The sequence below is a fragment of the Cetorhinus maximus genome, chromosome 1 (genome assembly GCF_964194155.1).
Source record: "Cetorhinus maximus chromosome 1, sCetMax3.hap1.1, whole genome shotgun sequence".
Classification (NCBI taxonomy): Eukaryota; Metazoa; Chordata; class Chondrichthyes; order Lamniformes; family Cetorhinidae; genus Cetorhinus; species Cetorhinus maximus.
The window spans coordinates 158360915-158380624 of NC_135879.1; the positions used below are offsets into that span (position 1 = coordinate 158360915).

General features: G+C 44.0%; 1 protein-coding gene across 3 annotated transcripts in view; it reads right to left on the bottom strand.

Annotated features, from left to right (window-relative positions):
• The window catches only part of fam149a (family with sequence similarity 149 member A), a 144633-nt gene that overhangs the window by 69977 nt on the left and 54946 nt on the right, over positions 1 to 19710 (bottom strand). For all 3 annotated transcript variants that reach the window (XM_078548704.1, XM_078548720.1, XM_078548713.1), the window contains exons 2-7: positions 19393 to 19506; positions 16353 to 16488; positions 15065 to 15207; positions 11357 to 11482; positions 10186 to 10365; positions 265 to 461 (exon numbers count right to left, since the gene is read on the bottom strand). In XM_078548704.1, coding sequence (XP_078404830.1) covers positions 265 to 461; positions 10186 to 10365; positions 11357 to 11482; positions 15065 to 15207; positions 16353 to 16488; positions 19393 to 19506 — 896 coding nt within the window. The remainder of the gene's footprint in view (positions 1 to 264; positions 462 to 10185; positions 10366 to 11356; positions 11483 to 15064; positions 15208 to 16352; positions 16489 to 19392; positions 19507 to 19710) is intronic.

The following is a 19710-nucleotide window of genomic DNA, read 5'->3' on the forward strand; positions in this document are numbered from 1 at the left end:
TTGCTGCAATTTGTGATTGGCTAGATGAATTGATTGTAATATTGAATCAGAAGGTGAGTGCTGCAGAGAATATAACTCTATGACTGTATGACTCTAAGATGTGGCGTCACAGTTGACTGCAAGTACAGGTTCAACTGTTTTCCTGATAGCATTCAGTGTTTAAATAAATTAATTTGTGCTCTTCATTTACAAAAAATGAATTCAGAATAGATTGAACTGCTTTAACATCAAACCAACAGCTTCTGAGTCTTTGATCTCCAATACCTGAAAGGGTATTTTCCCACTGTTTCCTGATTAGCTCTTCCAACATTTCAATCACATCCCGCCAGATATCATCAAATATCTCCGCTGATGCAGCATCTTTAATGCAAGCATTGGGAGCAATGGGAGGAATGCCCCGTTTATTTCTCCTTCGAGCAAGTTGAACTTCTTTTTGTTCTGAACTCTCATCATCGCTGATGCTGTAATTGAAGCAAAGCAGAATTAACATAAACTTAAGCGTAACTCTCTTCATACAGAGACATTAGTACAACAGTATCACTGAGCTTTTTGTACAACTTAGGTGGTAAATGATCCTTCTTTATCTCTCCTATTAGTATAAATTTATTTAAATCAGTGAAGCTTTTGCCTTATGATTGAAAAGATTGGGGCAGGGTGAGGATGGAATCACGGAATCCGAGGCCTTCTGTAGAGCCAAGGGAAAGTCATTTGACTTCAATAACTAATACCTCTGCATCTTAAGTAAGTGGGAAACACAAACTTATGTTTTGAGAAACTTACTGCTAATGCCCAGTTTTAGTTATAGAGTTTTCAAGAGGCCCCACTCAAAAACTAAATAAAGAATATAAGATCCTCAGAAAAAAATGGTACAACCAGACAATTCAAAGCTAGAATTAGACTGAAGGAAGAGACTTAAAATGTTGCCAGAAGGAGTTCTAAGCCTGAGGATTAGAGAGATTTTAAAACTCAGCAAAAGAGGATCAAGAAATTAATAAAGAAAGAGAAAGTAGGATATGAGAGTAGCTAGCTAGAGACATAAAAATAGGTTATAAAAGCTTCTACAGGCATTTGAAAAAGAAAACTTTAGCAAGCATAAGTGCAGGTACCTTACAGACAGAGACAGGCGAAATTATAATGGAAAGTAAGGCTATGGCAGAGACATTAAACAAACATTTTGGATCTGCTTCATGCTAGGGGAAACAAAAAATACATTCTTGACGTATTGGGGAACCAAGGCTCTAGAGGAAATAAGGAACTTAAGGACATTAATATTAATAAAGAAACAGTACTGGATAAATTAATAGAACTAAAAAGCAACAAATCACTGGGACATGATGTCCTACACCTTGAAGGTTTGATAGAGGTGACTACAGAGATAGTCAGATGGATTTTGCCCTCCCAGTGCAGGTTTGCGGGGGGAAAGGAGGCAGCTTTCCAGGATTTCCGCCCTTATTTCCATCCAATGCTATATTCAAGGGCTGGGGTTAAAGGCGCGAGTGCAGCAATCCTGCAGTCAGCAGTCTGACATCTGCGGCTCCATTGCAGGGGTGGTGATTTCAGAACCCCTGCAATTTTCATGGAGTCGGGTGGCTTCGGAAGGCTTCTGAAGGAGATGTAGTTCATGCAAAGGGGTTGTGACCCATGGGAGGGGAATGTGGAGCCAGGAACCTTTTGACAAATAAGTTTAAACATTGACAACTTCATGCATCATAATTAGATGCTGCATGATAGGGCTTTGTTCTTAAAAGCTAAGTGACCATTAAATTGGCCAGTATTGTGGAAGTGTTCAGATGAATTAGAGTACTTTAACCAGTGGATAAAGTGTTCTTCTACACTGAAAAACATTGAGATTCAGATTTTAATGTTTTAAATGTGCCATGTGCTTCAAACTTTAGTTTGATTGACAGGGCATCTGTTCAGCCTTTGAAGCAGTGGAACAGATGGCTGAGCTATTTGATTGACAGTTCAGCCATGTGTTCAGCCTTTGAAGCAGTGGAGCAGATGGCTGAGCTGTTTGATTGACAGGTCAGCTATGTGTTCAGCCTTTGATGCAGGGAAACAGACAGCCATCTGTTCCACTACTTCAAAGGCTTTAATGTATTCAGCTTTGGAGGGTTTGTTCTGCAATGGAATTTCACTATGAATACTTTGCTGAGCTCCAAATCCCACAAATGGATTCATCTCAGCATGGGTTGTTGATACAGCCGTCAAGGGGACTATGAGCTTTGTTTTAATTAACAAATTTATGAGGTCCCAAGAGGATTTTTTTTTGAAGAGGTTTTTGAAAGGTTGACAGTTTTATATTTATTTAAGAGGATTTTTTTAATGGAGGTTGAATGGCAATGTGCTTTATTGACAGTTTTATGAGCTCCTAAGATTATTAAAGTTTTTTGAAGAGCTTTTGGAATGGCTGTTTGTTTATTTTCACAGTTTCATGGGCATCTCAAACACTCCCAAGGTTATTGTAGGGCTTATGAGTTCTTGCTTTAGTGGATACTGGGTGAGTGGGCATGGGGGATATGGAGGGATGAAGGGGACATGGGGGTATGGAGGGAGCATGGAATGGCTGGGGTTGAGGAGTGAATGCTAGGATACCTAAAAGTCAAGTACAGAAATGGGCCAATGTCCCATTGATTGGAGGCGGGCCTTCGAATATGCCTGCCTTGACATCTGTCTGACTCCGTTCCCACCTCCAAGCCTACTTAAAGAGATGGCAGCTCCAACTCCAATCCATCCCCGACACCCCACCATCAAATTAACATAGGTGGGCACTGTTGGCAGGAGGTGGCATCACCATGTCAGGAAGTCTCTCGACTCACACTTCCCACCTCAAAGAGGAAAATCCAGTCCAGCGGATGCATCGGTTTTTATCTTCCAAAATTTTGGACTCTCAAAAATCATTCAATAAAGCGCAAAACAAGGTCATTGCAAAAAATTAAGGCTCATGGGATTAGGGGTAATATATTTACATGCATTGAGGATTTGTTAACAGACAGAAAGCAGAGAGTAGGAATGTGGGTCATTTTCAGGTTGATGGGGAGGAGGGAGTTCGGAGGGGGGCAGGATTCCAGTTGGGGGAACGAGCTCAGAGAGGAAAGGAGTCCAGGGGGAGGAAGGCCTCCAGGCGGAGGAAGGTTTTGGGGGCGGGGGTGAAGGAGTAAGGGTGGAGGAAGAAGTAAGTAGGTTGAGGAAGGAGTAAAAGGTGGGATGTCCAAGTGAACGTGCAAGGGAGGGTTATGTGGAGTCGATGACTGCCTCCTGGGGAGCGAAATGAGGGTGGGTGTGATAGGAGGGGATAATGAGAATGAGAGAGGGCAGAGTGAGCCGCTAGGGTGAGACGATGAGGGTGCGACTGTAGTGGTACAAGGGATATCAAGGGTGCTTGATGGGGACACGGAGGCAGACACGAACCCTGGAACTGGGAAGGAGGAGTTTGGGGAGGTCAATGTAGATGGGGGTGGAATTCTCAGGAGGATTGGGAACGTGTCCGTTTACCTGGACATCCCGGGAAGAGTTCTGAAACAAAAACAAAAAATATTGGAAAAACTCAGCAGGTCTGACAGCATCTGTGGAGAGAAAGACAGAGTTAACGTTATGAGTCTGAATGACTCTTCTTCAGAGCTAAAGGGAAGTAGAACTGTGGTGAAATATATACTGCTTGATGGGGGCGGAACAGGTGAAGCTGGATAGAAGGCCAGCGATAGGTGGAGGCAAAGGAGAGATTGCGAAAGATGTCATAAACAAAAGGTCAAAGGGTTGTTAATAGTGGTGGTTCTGGCTAAAGGAGGTGCTAATGGTGACATTAAGAGTAGAAAGCAGAATGTGATAATGGCAGGACCAGGGTAAGCACTTTGGAAAGTGACAGATGGCCCTAGTGGGGGTCGGGTGGAGGGAGGGGACGGTGATGGGAAAAAAAGATCGAAAAGGCTAAAAGCTGGGGATAAAACAATGAATAAAATGGAAATAATAATAATGAAAATAAGTGGGAAAGAAATAATAATAATTAAATAAATAAAAATTTAAAAATACAAATGAAGAAGAAATTATTTTCATTACTATTATTAATTTCCATTTTATTCATCGTTCAGGCACCAGAACCGGATCTTCAGCATCCCAATGGTCTGCTCCACCAAGCTGTGAGCTGCAGCATGAGCCTCATTATACCATCGCTCTGCTGCAGTCTGAGGCCGCTGCACGGGTGTCATCAGCCACGGCCTCTGCTTGTCCCCGAGGAGCCAACCCTGCAGCCTCTGTGGACCCAGGAAGACTCCAGGGATCTGTGACCAACTGAGAATGTAGGAGTCGTGCACACTCCCTGGAAACCGTGCCCAGACTTGCAAGATGCGTTTCTGGTGGTCACACACCAGCTGCACATTCAGTGAATGGAATCCCTTGTGGTTGATGTAGTTTACCACGTGTTGCAATGGAGATCTGAGCACCCCGTGAGTGCAGTTGATGACACCCTGCACCTGTGGAATCCCGAGATTTGGGCGAATCCAATCGCTCTTGCATCCGTCTCTCCTGGTCTATGCACAAAGTTGTGTGCCCTCGCAAAGATGGCATCCATGACCTCATGGATGAATTTGTGGGTGGAGGCTTCTGATATCCCACAGAGATCACCTGTGGAGGCCTGAAAGGAGCCACTGGCATAGAAATTGAGCGCCACGGTCACTTTCACTTGGCAGTGGATGCCCTCCATGTCCCCGTATCGTCAAATCTTGCAGTAGCTGACAGATGTGAGCGATAAGTTCCCTAGACATGTGCAGTCTTCAGTCTGGTTCTTGGTTGGGACGGTCTCCACCTGAACTGATCTGGGACCAATGTTCTAGCGAAAAGGGTAAATAGGGTGGTCAACAGGACTTTAAACAAGAAAGTGGGGGGGAGGGAAGCATGACTAATGGGAAACAAAGCAGCAGGTTAGCGTGTGGGGGGGTGGATTCAACTTCATGGAAAATTATGAAAAAACTGAAAAGAAAGGAGAGCCCAGGAGAGGCTATTAAAGTCTCCAGAACACAAAATAGGACAGAGTGTTTGGAAAGGGCTAGGAATCTAACTTCAAGCACATCAGATAAAGGGACGACAATGAGAAAGGGGACGGGAAATACAGGACTGAAGGTGTTGTATCTGAATGCACGCAGTATACAAAATAAGGTAAATGAGCTTGTGGCGCAGATCGAAATTGGCAGGTATGATGTGGTGGGCATTACAGAGACATGGCTGCAAGGGGATCAGGACTGGAAGCTAAATATCCAAGGATATACATCCTATCGAAAAGATAGGCAGGTTGGCAGAGGGGTTGGGGTTGCTTTGTTAGTAAGAAATGAAATTAAATCGATAGCAAGAAATGATGTAGGGTCAGGTGATGTAGAATCTGTGTGGGTAGAGTTGAGGAACCGCAAAGGTAAAAAAACCATAATGGGAGTTATGTACAGGCCACCGAACGGTAGTCAGGATGTGGGACACAAGATACACCAGGAGATAGAAAAGGTGTGTAAGAAAGGCAAGGTTACAGTGATCATGGGGGATTTCAATATGCAGGTAGACTGGGAAAATCAGGTTGGTAGTGGATCCCAAGAAAAGGAATTTGTGGAATGTCTACGAGATGGCTTTTTGGAGCAGCTTGTGGTGGAGCCACTAGGGAACAGGCAATTCTAGATTTAGTGATGTTTAATGAGGCAGATTTGATAAGGGAGCTTAAGGTGAAGGAACCCTTAGGAGGAAGTGACCATAATATGATACCCTGCAATTTGAGAGGAAAAAGCTGGAATCAGATGTAAAGGTATTACAGTTGAATAAAGGCAACTACAGAGGCATGAGGGAGGAGCTGGCCAGAATTGACTGGGAGATGAGCCTAGCAGGAAAGACAGTGGAACAGCAATGGCAGGAGTTTCTGGGAGTAATTTGGGAGACACAGCAAAAATTCATCCTTAGGAAGAAGAAGCATACTAAAGGGAGAACGAGGCAACCATGGCTGACATGGGAAGTCAGGGACACTATAAAAGCTAAAGAGAAAGCATACAATGCGGCGAAGAGCAGTGGGAAACCAGGGGATTGGGAAGCCTACAAAGACCAACAGAGGACAACTAAAAAAGAAATAAGGAGGGAGAAGATTAAATATGAGGGTAAACTAGCCAGTAATATAAAAGAAGATTGCAAGAGTTTTTTTAGATATATAAAAGGTAAGAGAGAGGCAAAAGCGGACATTGGGCCGCTGGAAAATGACGCTGGAGAAGTAGTAGTGGGGAACAAAGAAATGGCGGAGGAACTGAATAGGTACTTTGCGTCAGTCTTCACAGTGGAAGACACGAGTGACATCCCCAAAGTTCAAGAGAGTCGGGGGGGCAGAGGTGAGTGTGGTGGCCATTACCAAGGAGAAGGTGCTAGGAAAACTGAAAAGTCTGAAGGTGGATAAATCACCTGGACCAGATGCATTACACCCCAGAGTTCTGAAGGAGATAGCTGAAGAGATAGTGGAGGCGTTAGTGGCGATCTTTCAGGAATCACTGGAGTCAGGGAGGGTCCCAGAGGACTGGAAAATTGCTAATGTAACCCCCCTGTTTAAGAAGGGAGTGAGGCAAAAGACGGGAAATTACAGGCCGATTAGCCTGACTTCAGTCGTTGGTAAGATTTTAGAGTCCATTATTAAAGATGAGATTTCAGAATACTTGAAAGTGCATGGTAAAATCAGGCAAAGTCAGCATGGTTTCATCAAGGGGAGGTCGTGCCTGACAAATCTGTTAGAATTCTTTGAGAAGGTAACGAGTAGGTTAGACAAAGGAGAGCCAATGGATGTTATCTACTTGGACTTCCAGAAGGCCTTTGACAAGGTGCCGCACAGGAGGCTGCTCAGTAAGACAAGAGCCCATGGTGTTAGAAGCAAGGTACTAGCATGGATAGAACATTGGCTGTCTGGCAGGAGGCAGAGAGTGGGGATAAGGGGATCCTTCTCAGGATGGCGGCCGGTGACTAGTGGAGTTCTGCAGGGGGCAGTGTTGGGACCACAACTTTTCACTTTATACATTAATGATCTAGATGAAGGAACTGAGGGCATCCTGGCTAAGTTTGTAGATGATACAAAGATAGGTGGAGGGACAGGTAGTATTAAGGAGGCGGGGAGGCTGCAGAAGGATTTGGACAGGTTAGGAGAATGGGCAAAGAAGTGGCAGATGGAATACAACGTGGGGAAGTGTGAGGTCATGCACTTTGGTGGGAAGAATAGAGGCATAGACTATTTTCTAAATGGGGAGAGAATTCAGAAATCTGGAGTGCAAAGGGACTTGGGAGTCCTAGTCCAGGATTCTCTTAAGGTTAACTTGTAGGTTGAGTCGGTGGTTAGGAAGGCAAATGCAATGTTGGCATTTATTTCGAGAGGACTAGAATATAAAAGCAGGGATGTGCTGCTGAGGCTTTATAAGGCTCTGGTCAGACCACATTTAGAATATTGTGAGCAATTTTGGGCCCCGTATCTCAGGAAGGATGTGCTGGCCCTGGAGAGGGTCCAGAGGAGGTTCACGAGAATGATCCCAGGAATGAAAGGCTTAACATATGAGGAACGTTTGAGGACTCTGGGTCCTCAATGATGGAGTTTAGAAGGATGAGGGGGGATCTGATTGAAACTTACAAAATACTGAAAGGCCTGGATAGAGTGGACGTGGGGAAGATGTTTCCATTAGTAGGAGAGTCTAGGACCTGAGGGCACAGCCTCAGAGTCAAGGGAAGACCTTTTAGAACAGAGATGAGAAGAAACTTCTTTAGCCAGAGAGTGGTGAATCTATGGAATTCATTGCCACAGAAGGCTATGGAGGCCAGGTCATTGAGTGTATTTAAGACCGAGATAGATAGGTTCTTGATTGGTTAGGGGATCAAAGGTTATGGGGAGAAGGCGGAAGAATGGGGTTGAGAAACTTACCAGCCATGATTGAATGGCGGAGCAGACTCGATGGGCCGAATGGCCTAATTTCTGTTCCTATGTCTTATGGTCTTATGGTCTTATTGCGGAAACAGATATGTCGAAGTTTTTCATCTTGTACTCATCAGGACACTTCATAAGAATACCAATATAAGAAGAAAACAACAATTTATACTGTCTAAGAAGAGAGTGCTGGTTGGTTGGCAAGTGGACTCTGATTAGTAGAGACATTGCCATGGAGAATGCACCAATTAGTGGTGACTGACAGTTAACTACCAAGCATTGTTTGAAATTTAAACCAGGCAGCTTGACTCTGATTGATCAAGGCATTGCCCTGAGGAATGAGTCAGCGAATGGCTGTCACTTATTGTGTTTAGCTAAAACAGGCACAATGTGTGTACATGTTCTTTCTGTCTGCAAAGAACAGGGCCCTGTGTATTAATATGTGTAGCTTCCAGTACACACAAATGTGCCACACTGCGAGCGCAACTGACAATCTTAAATTCTTACCACACTGAGGATTATTTAGCAAATGTTGCCCAATAGCAGAATCACCTCTAATGCTGGACACTGTGTTTTGAGTTTTGCAAACACGGGCTGGTTGGGTGCAGTCTGTACCTTTCCCATTGTGAACAGCGACTGTGACATCCTGTTTGATACAATCTGCCAGTCTTTGGAATGTACGGCCTACATACCTAGTATCACACTGGCACTGAAATTCAAATACCACATTACTCATTTGTGTGATAGGCAGAATGTAATGTGGTATATGAGTTTCAGTGCCAGTGTGATGCTAGGTATGTAGGCCGTACATCCCAAGGACTGGTGGATCGTGTCAAACAGCATATCCCAGCCACTATTTGCAAGGGGCATACCGTACCCATTAGATGTGATTCCACAATTGGACAACATTTTCTAAACAACCCTCAGTGTGCTAAGAATTACACTGACAGCTAAGTTGAGATTGTCAGTTGGGCTCGCAGTGTGATGCGTTTATGTGTCCTGAAAGCTACATATATTAATACACAGGACCCTTTTTCTTTGCAGATAGAAAGAACATGTACACACATTGTGCCTGTTTCAGCTAAACAAAATAAGTGACAGCCATTCACTGACTCATTCCTCAGGGCAATGCCTTGACCAATCAGAATCAAGCTACCTGGTTTAAATTTCAAACAATGTTTGGCAGTTAACTGTCAGTCACTATCACTGGTGCTTTCACCACGGCAATGCCTCTACCGATTGGATTCCTCTAGCCAACCAATCAGCACTCTCTTCACATACAGTATAAACTGCTGTTTTCCCCTTATATTGGTATTTTATGAAGTGTCCTTAGGAGTGCAAGATGAAAAGCTTCAACATGTCTCTTTTTTCAGCAATTCCCAAGTTCTGCACTACCAAACCACTATTTACCCAATTGCTGGGGATGATTCTTCTGGTCCCTGCCAGTGGTCCCATGCTGGTTAACATTCCACTCCCTCCAGCTGACCGAATGCCGCTTCCCTTTCATTATCGGTCAGCAACTGATTGAGGAATTGTAGATGAGGCTCAGAAGTTAAAATAGCCTGAGCTTCATGCTGCCAAGGTTTGGGATGACTTGTTGCTTACTTTGAACCCCACTTGCCTGATTACTGGCTCAAGTTTTATTGGAACTTTTGTTTCAATGTTTCCGCCTCCCCTCTTGCATCCCAGAAACCTGCAAAAGTTCTTGGAATATGAGGGATTATTTGCTGATTTTCTGTCCCTCCAAACAGCTCCATACAATCTAGATGACAACGGCAACTTGAATTTGAGACTGCAGCACATTCATACATGAGCCCACTGCACAACCATTAAATTTGCTGAACCTTAGGTGGAGTCCCCTGTACTGTTACTTTTACACTCTGAGGAATGATAAACAGAAACACAACTTAACCTGAAATGAAAACAGAAAATGCTGAAAATACTCAGCAGGTCAAGGAGCATCTGTGGAGGGAACAGTGAACAAAGTTAATGTTTCAGGTCAATGATCATTCATTGTCAAATGCTGCCTGACCTGTTGAGTATCTCCAGCATTTTCTGTTGTTATATCACATTTCCAGCATCCATGGTGATTTGCTTTTAGTTTACGTTAGCCTGAACCCATTCCCAGAAGCAGCAGGCTATATTTTAATAAAATCATCATTGGATTGTATGATTTTGATCAAACGCAAATATAATTTCAGTCAAACTATAGCATTTACTATTTGAGACATGAAAATAAAACTATTTTCTGCATATACGTAACCTCCGCTTACCATTCTTTACTGTCATATGCAAAATACTCTTCAATGTTTCCGTCCATATCATAGATCTCCTCCTCTAGGAATGAGAAAATAGAGGAGTCTGAGTCGAGGGAATTCATAGTGGAGTTTGATCCTAACCCACTGTGGAAGGGAGATTGGGCCGGAAGCAGACGTAGGCCTGAGAGGCTCAGCCTGAGAGAAGAAAAATGTTTTTAGGGCTTATACGTTCTACAAGAAGAATTTATTCAATCACACCATTGCAATTAACAGGGCAGTTTTACAGTGTTCGGTGCACTTATTCCTTATGTGTAAGTGAATAAAATCAAAATATAAATAACGGATTTTTTTTAAAAGCTGGAAATCATGGCCAGGATCTTTAGGTCGGTGAGCAGGGGGCGGGGCCCGCTCGCTGACGCGTAAAATGACGCGGGATGATGTCTGGTGCAACTCCCGACGTCACCCCACATCATTTCCATTTTCAGGTCGGCGGGGGCATAGGCAAATCAGTTGTGCGCCTGCCGGCCTGTCAACGGCCAATTGAGGCCATTTAAAAAGTAATTGAAGTCGTTAATGGACCTGCCCATCCAAACTTAAGGTTGGCAGGCAGGCCGGGAGCCCTGGCGGGCTTCAGAAAAAGCATGAAACCTCATCCATGGGCGGGATGCGGTTTCATGTAGGTTTTTAAAAATATAACCCCTGCCCCACCCGCACAGGGAGTGCATAGCACTTCCTGGCAGATGTCATGATGGGTGGGCCTTAATGCCTTAATTGGCCTGCCCATGTAAAATAGCGGCGCACCCCCAATCGGGGGCGCCGATCAGAGGCGCGACTGCACACACCCGCTCCTGCACTCCCCCCCCCAATGGGGAGAAAATTCTTCCCCATGTTGCTGGCATCACTGGTTAAGCGACAATGTCCTGTTCCAAAAACAGAAAATGCTGGAAACCCTCAGCAGGTTAGTCAGTGTGTAGGCAAAGGAGCAAAAAAGTTAGCCCTTCACGTGTAGGCCATTTATCAGAACTGGAAGAAATCACAGATGCACAGCATTTAAAAAGGACACAGAACGAAGGGAAACAGGACCTTTATGATACATAAATTATACAAGAGAACAACTGATAGTAGAAAATCTTTCATAATTAATAATTCATTGAAGGTCTATTTAATCTATGATTTAAGGACTTACTCCTTCATATCGCTGGTGCTATCACAGAAACTAGGTAATGCCCTTGTTATCACGGAGCTATTTCCTCTACTCTGGAAATGTTGAAAGCCTTCATCTTTTGGCAGCAAGAGCTGGGTTCCCAAAATCCTGCATCATGTAGAAAAATACGGAAAGCAAACAATCCAGCTGGTTATAATACTTTTCACCTAACAACATTCCTGGGTCAATCAAGATTAGAAGCTGCACAAAGCAAAATATGAAAACAAGCAACAATTTATATTTACATGGCACCTTTAATGTGGTAAAACTTCCCAAGATGCTCAGCTGAAGAAGATATTAGGATAGATGACCAAAAGCTTGGTCACAAAGGTCGGCTTTAAGGAACATCTCAAAGGAGAAAAGAGAGGGTTACGGATAAAATTCCAAAAATAAGGGCCTAGGCAGATAGGGGTATGTCTGCCAATGGTGAAGCAATTAAAATTAGAGATGCTCAAGAGATAAGAATTGGAGGAGAGCAGAGATCTCAAAGGGTTCTAGGGCTGGAAGAGGTTATAGAGATGAGAAGGGGCAAAGCTATGGAGGGATTTGAAAGAAGTGAATTTTAAAGTCGATTCTTTGCCAGAGAGGGACCGATGTAGAGCACTGAGCACAGGGGCAGGCAGGAAAGTGGCATTGAGGCCACAATCAGATCAGTCATGAGCTTATTGGCAGAGCAGGCTCGAGGGGCCGAGTGGCCTACTCCGACTCCTAATTCATATGTTCGTATGTTTGTTAATAGGGGTGAAAGGAACTTGGTGCGAGGTACGACAGAGGCAGCAGATTTTTGGATGAGATCAAGTATATGGATGCACAAGGTGGGAGACCTGCAAAGAGAACATTAGAATATTCGAGGATAGAAGCGACAACAGATACAAAGGCCTAGGAGGAGCATTCATTACAGGAAAATCTGACAAAACAGTGTGGGGTCCTTGAGACCCTTTGTCTGAACACAGTGCTGATAGAGGAGTCTGTGACTGCAGGTGCTGGTAAAAAAGATAAATGCTGGATATACTCATCAAGTCAGGCAGTTTCTGTCAATAAAGCGTGAGTTCAGTGTTGTTTCAGGGATAAAACCTTAGTTGCCGCCTCACCTACTGAGAACCGGCAGTGCTTTTTGGCTCTGTTTATTTTCCTTAATTTTCCTGTTTCAACGATTTCTCCTGTTTCAGCTTCAGGTCTGAATTACTTCTCAGTACCTTAGCTATTCACATATCCCTTGTTTCCATCATTTTAGTTCTTTGATGCAAGCATCTTTGTGGTCAAAGAATCATAGAATGATACACCACAGATGGAACACATTCAGCCCTACGTGCCTCTGCCAGCTCTTTGAAGGAGCTATTCAATTACTCCCATTCCCCTTCCCAATCCCCATAGCTCAGCAATTTTTTCCCTTCACATTCCCTTTTGCAAGTTATTCTTGAATCTGCTTCCACCACCCTTTCAGGTAGTGCATTCCAAAATCATCCAACGAGCTCCTATTTCTCTTCTAAACAGTTACAGATCATTTGGTAAAACTCTCTTGGGCCCAGATTTTTATCCCTGGGGTGGCGGATTGAAACAGAAGTCAGGGCAGTCAACCCCAGAGCAAATGCCGGGTGCAGAGGTACAAGTCCTACTTCTGTGCTCCAGCACTGTGTTTAAATAAATTTAAAAGAACAAAAAGCATCCCTCCAGCCTTCAACCCACCTCACCCCCACACAGTCCCTATGCCCTATCCATGACAACCTATGCCAACCCTGCCCCCATGGCCTCCCATACCCCTATTCAACTTAGTGCCCCTCTACCCACCCCCATTGCCCATGCTCCTGATGCCAACTTAGTGCCCTGCTACCCATCCCCATATCCCCATGCCAACTTAGTGCCAACTCATGCCAATCCATGCCCCCCTCCATCACCCTTTTCCCCTACTCCCTCCATGCCAACTCACCTAGTAACAGTATCCCTGGACAGTTCCTTGACAGCTTTGACACCTCCTGGACAGCTTAGACAGCTTTGACACTTCCTGGATAGCTTTGATAGCTTTGATACTTCCTTGACAACTGAACACTTTCTTGACTGCTGGACAGTTCCTTAACAGCTGGACAGTTCCTTGAGAGTTGGACAGTCCTTTGACACCTGCACAGCTCTCTAACAGTTCCTTGACAGCTGGACTACTCTTTTACAGCTGGACAGTTCCACTCAGTTTTTGCATAAAAAGTACATAATCATGTTCATCTTTAACAATCCCAAAGGGTACCTTACCTCTCCCAAAGGTCTTCTAGGAACTTATCCAAAGGGGTACCTTACCTCTCCAAAGGGATAACCTAGCTATCCAAATGCATCCACCAAGTTCAAACCTCTTCTTACCTGTTCTATTCTGCACGCTTCAGATTCCACATCCCTGTCCTTTCAAAATCCCACATCAATGGAGGCAGCTGGTGATTTCAATGGCCAGCTTCCTCCACAAATTGTGCATGCGCGAATCCCAGCCCAACTCCAGTCCTGCCCCTGTGAAGATGGGAATTGCCGGGTTGAGGGTAGGACTTGGAAAATTCGGCCATATCCGGAATTTTCGCCACGATGGGGAGCCTTGGATTTTGCCCCTCTTTGCTCTCTTTATTCTGTTTCCATTTAAGTGATTGTTTTATTCTGATAAAGAGTTACTCCTCAAACATCACCTCAGCTGTGCTCTCCACTGATGCTGAATGAGCTGCTCAGTGTTCCCAGCATTTTCTATTTTTGTGTCAGATTTTTTTTTCCCTCTTCCATGAGTGGGATTTTAGATCCCAGAAGGTCTCCAGCAGGAGTTAAAACCCGCCTCATGTTAATTCCGACGCATCCAGCAGCAGCATGAGCCCACAGTGATTTTATATGCTGGTCCTCATTACCTACCTGGAATGGCCAGGAATCAGCAGCTGGATTGTGGAAAATTGAGCATCCCTATGCCTTCAGGTTCCCATAAGTTAGACATAATCAGACTTTAGACTTGAAATGCTGAGCTTCACCAAGTGCATTTCTTTCCCCTTTCCATGTACTTGATGGGCTGATATATTGCTACTCGGCACATGACTGCAATGCCACAGTGAATGTGGTACTCCGGGATATATATTCACAGAACAATTGGTTCTCAGCTCTTTAATGAATAACATAACAACATAATAAGCACTATCCTACTGCCTGTGAGCTCGCAGATGGTTATAGGAAGGGGCTTCTGGGGGATGAGGGGGTGCGTCTCATGGGAAGGAAGAGTCCAGGGCAAGGGAGGCCTAAAGGTATTCGTGAGCCCTTCTGATCCCCTTGGCTCCACGAAGAATAGTAAAACAACTCACCTTTCAGGGCTTCCTCACATCATGATCCATTTCTGAGCAGCTTCGGCCTGGCAGGGAAGCCATACTTGTCTATGTTCAGTTAGAATTTCAGTCAGGGCCCGATGATGTCATCAGTCCCCGAGCTGCTTATTTGAAGGACAGCATCGGCTTTAAGGAAGTGTCTTTGAACCTACTCAGCACGAAGCAGCTAATTAGTAAATAGGGTACGTTAATTGCTCACCTATCTGTTTTTTGCTGAATGGCTAGGGTTAAAATACCCTCCCCCTATTTTTCTCTCATCCTCACGGCATAAATGGCTAGTTTTGGCATATTGTTTCCGTTGATACTGCTGTTAATTGTTATCTCGAGATAGGTGATGTTGTCTTGTTTCTCAAGTACTGACCTGAGCTGGGGTGAACGTTCTCTCCATTCTTGACACTCAGTTTGAATGCTTTCCGTACGACTGCTCACCTTTCCTTCAAACAGCATCTCATCGATTTCCCAGAACAGCTGATGTACTGTCCGTGTGTTTGCTTTGTCAAATTCCTAAAACCCAAGCACAGAGAGTCATTGCCAGTGATGTCTCTTAAGAAAGTAACTTGTACTCTCTTTTACTGAATCGGGTCAGAATAAGAGAGCTGTTGTGAATTGGTGCAAATTGAATTTATTTGGACTGATCCAATCTAGAGAAGCTTGGACTTCAGCTGACCCAGTCCATGAGAACATAACATCAGATATGAAACACAAAAATCTGCCTCTAAACTTACACAGCAAAAACTGATTATTGCAATATGAAGAAATCCAAATCTGAGTATAAACCTCTTAAGATTTTGATGGATACGGATTGATTTGGCCAATGCTGAGGCTATGGGATAGACCTCCGTGCCCCTGGATTAGAAGGAAGTAAAAAGCAACCAGGACTCCCTGGAAAATCAGGTAGGTTACCTCCAGAAAATAACATTCTGGGTATGGTCCATGAATAATCTGAGACATGACAGATGGCCAGGGTAGCATACTTTGGAGGGAACAGGTGAGTTTGGATCAATGATTCCCAAAGCATTCCATCACTTGCATCATGTTCGGTCTGTTGTAGACTAATTGATAGAGATGAATTGCTATGATCAGTCAACAACTATCGTTTAACCATGCGACTAGCAGGATGAACCCTTGGTCTTTTATCATCTCAAAATTCATATGGTCCTATTATCCAGTGACCCTGCTGAAAGTGCAGTGTGTGAGCACCAGGTGAAAACAGCAGCAAGCTTTCTATTGATTCCCCTGCTGTAGAATAGTTTCCTCACATTCACAGGAAGAATAGGCACTTGGGCAGAGTGGCAGAAGGTGCCTGAAGAGTTCTGACTTTCAGTAGAGAAAGAGAAGAAAGAAGGTGAAAATTGGAAACGATATTTCAGAATTGGAAGGATATGATCAGCTTTGGCCAGACAAGAAACCGATTCAGAATTCAGATGAATTCTACAGTACCAAGCATCCCTTACAGCCCACCTGTAACCCCGAACATCCCTTACACCTTGTCAGTAACTGCCAGCATCCTTTACTCACCAACTATAACTCCCAGCATCCTCCTCACCCTACATTTAACTCCCAGCATCCTTGTCACCTGCCTCTAACCCCTAACATCCTTCATACCCTGTCTATAATTCCCAGAATCCTTGTTACCCTGCGATACTCACGTCATCTCTCCAGGAGTAGACTGAACTGCGCTCTGTGGACAGGCCTGTTGTATAGCTCTGGATTGCAGACCAAGAATTATTAAGGTATGTTGGTGTGGTCTGCCCACTAGGTGATTCAGATACAATGGATTCACTACTAAAGAGAAAAGGAAAGTTACTTTCCATCACATGCTAAGGAATTCACTCAGCCATTGTAATATTAGAATTAAAATAGAACCCCCACATTCCCTTTGTATTTCTCCCAGTATGGTATTAAAATATAGAAAGAACTTGCATTTATATAGCATTTTTTCTCAAACTTCTGGATGTCCCAAAGCACTTCATGGCAAATGAAGCACTTTTGAAGTGTAGTCACTATTGTAATGTCAATTTTTTGCACAGAAAGGTCCCACAAATGGCAATGAAATAAATGACCAAATCATCTGCTTTTGGTGTTGGCTTCAGGATAACTTCCCTACTCTTCATCAAATAGTGTCATGGGATCTTTTATGTCAAATGAGGGGACAGACAACGTCCCATCTGAAAGGCGGCACCTCCGACAGTGCAACATTTACTTGTCAGCCGAGATGTGTACTATAGTCTCTGTATTGAGGCTTGAACGCATGACCTTCGATAGCCAGTGTGCTACCACTGAGTCAAGGTTGACACCAATATATAAATTCAGGCATCCAAATCTCTCTTGAACAATTCTACTTAACTTTTCTATCACAATCAGAGTTGCTGTGGGACGATTTGATAAAAATATACTGGCACACATTTTTAAACACACATTGCTCCATAGTCGAAACATCCCCACTATAGGGGCAGCTGTTTTGTATTTATCCAGTGTTTTAGCATTGTTGTGCATGTTTAAACTCTCAAGTTCACAATCAATTTATTCCCACAAAAATTCAACACATCAAGATTATCCACATTTTCTTGTGGTTATAATAGTCCCAAAGATTCATGGTGCCAGTTCACCAGCATAACTATGAAGGAGCACCTTCCAGTGACTTCCAGCACTAACCCTGCCAAAGTCTCTCGGGGAAAGGGAGTTTGTGGCAGCCTGAAGCGGGTTGGGGGGAGAAGGCTGTGTGTGCAAAAAGTAGCAGTGAGCAATTGCTGAGAAGCCTACAGCACCAACAGACAAAAATAATTATTTCCCTTAGGTCTATTGCACTGCACCTAATCCCCCACCAACTCCATCTCCGTTTTGTAACCTGATCCTGGACATTTATCAAAAGGCTGACAAAAGGTTTTAGTTACGAATATCTCAGCCACGGTACTAATGTGGCAAAATGGAAATTGTCAACGACTTAACAGCATCACTACTATAACGCCCTTTGGGGCATAGCAACAAATTATGACATCACATAAACAAGATACATTTTGTCAAAATTTTTAGAATGAAAATAGTATGATGAAAAGTTTGCTATGTCAAGGTTTTGACCATAACTTTTATTTTAATCATGCCTCCACCCCCACAATTTTCTTGCTGAAGATGGTGACTCCTTTGCTTCCACTATGTTATCGGTTCTCCAAGTATCAATCTGTCAGGAAACAGTCAGTAGGCTATCCCACCACAGAAGCATCACAGCGGGTACTAATCCAGTCATCATGTGATGTCCAATCACATGTGCTGGACAGGGGCTTAAGATCTGGTTGATTTTATCCTCACTAACTCAGGATACTAGGGCCAATCTCACATATCCACATTCTGAAAATTTAATTGACTAATTTATTATGGAGTAAGGTTAATCCTCGAACATTAGTGGTTTATATAGCTTAGGAATCACAGAGCCTTATTTTTGTTGACTCAAGAACACAGCAAAGTTTAAACAACAGCACACAATCTGAAAGACAACAACAGGCATTGCAATATTTCATGAACATGCATCATTTGCTTTACTGTTGTCTAAATTCACACTAAATATCCATGCGAAGCCAAGCTATTTCACTAGAGAGCAATGGAAAATTCAATCACAATTAAATATAGAAAGCTGAGAAAAGTGTAATGTTCCAGAGTGCGAGAAATGGAGGAAGATGTGTTTCAAATAAGTGAACCTATAGGAGAGAATTTACTCCCAGTGACAGAGAACTCGTTGGAAACCAGTGGAGCCCGACGTCGCTTCTCTCCAGGAGGCCCAGTGCAATTTAAGTGCAAGCAGGCACTCAACTAGCCAGTGCCAAGCCTCCTATATGGTCAAGGCCCCAGAGGGTGGAAAATCCATCCCCATGAGCTGCCGGCTAATGAGGCTAGCAGCTCCCCATTGCCAGCAGCCCCACTGGGAGCAGCGGCTACTGCCTGTAATACTCCAAGACCTTCACCAGGGATCATCGCTGGATTGCTGGAGACAGCTGAGTGGGGCAGGATGGGAATCGCGGGGAGGGGGTTGGCAGTGAGGAGTGGAGGGGGGGTCAAAGGCAAGCGCAGGGTGGGGGTTGGCTTCAGTGACACCCTCATTCCCAAAGCTGGGTACCACCCGCCAGCCTCCACCACCCCCCCACTCCGCCCCTCCCCCCACCAAAAGGCCACTGGATAACCTGACAATATTTGCTGGCTGGCGTTTAGAAGCCACAGGAGACCTGTGCAAGTCCCATTAATTCCTGAGCCACCATTGAATTCTGGCAATCTCAGATATAATTGGTTCTAAATGGCTTATTAATGAGCCTAATTAACATCTGGGCACCAGCAGGCGAGGTTCCCATGTCGGTCCTTCTGGGGACAGTTCTCCTGATGCTGGAAATCGAAAGCAGGTACTCCCACCCAATTCTCCCAGCATTCCGCCCCCCCCCCCCACCCCCCCCCAACCCCCCACTCCTCACCCCGGTTATCAAGTTTGCGGACTCCATCAAATCCTGGTCATCGTCTTTGCTTTACGTTTTTATTAAAAAAACACAATAATATCTACCAGAAGCCTCGGCAGTGCAAATACACCTATATTTAACAATTACACCTGGCTGCACCTCATGACTAAACTAATTCTCATGTACATTAATCATTCATAACTCTACATTTTCTTTCTAATTATCTATTAAATAATACATGGAAACATTTTACCTGTTGTAATTCTGAATTGCTCCTTGAACATGTTTTGTAAAATTAGCTGGAATAGAAACATTTGTTTTCTCAGGAAAGCAGTGATAGTCGGCTGTTACTTTTGATATTCCCTTTCTGTTGGAAAGTAAAAGACAAGTAATTAAAGTAACATAGTCTACTTCTTGACTTGGTAATGGCAAAAAAAAAAGAATCCTGAAATCTTGTGGCTGTTTCAGCAGAGTCCCACTGAAAGACCACTGGAACAGTTTCAAATTCTACCAGGACCCAGATACACCAGGACCTCACCTTAACTGCACTGTGGGTGGGGGGAGAAGGGAA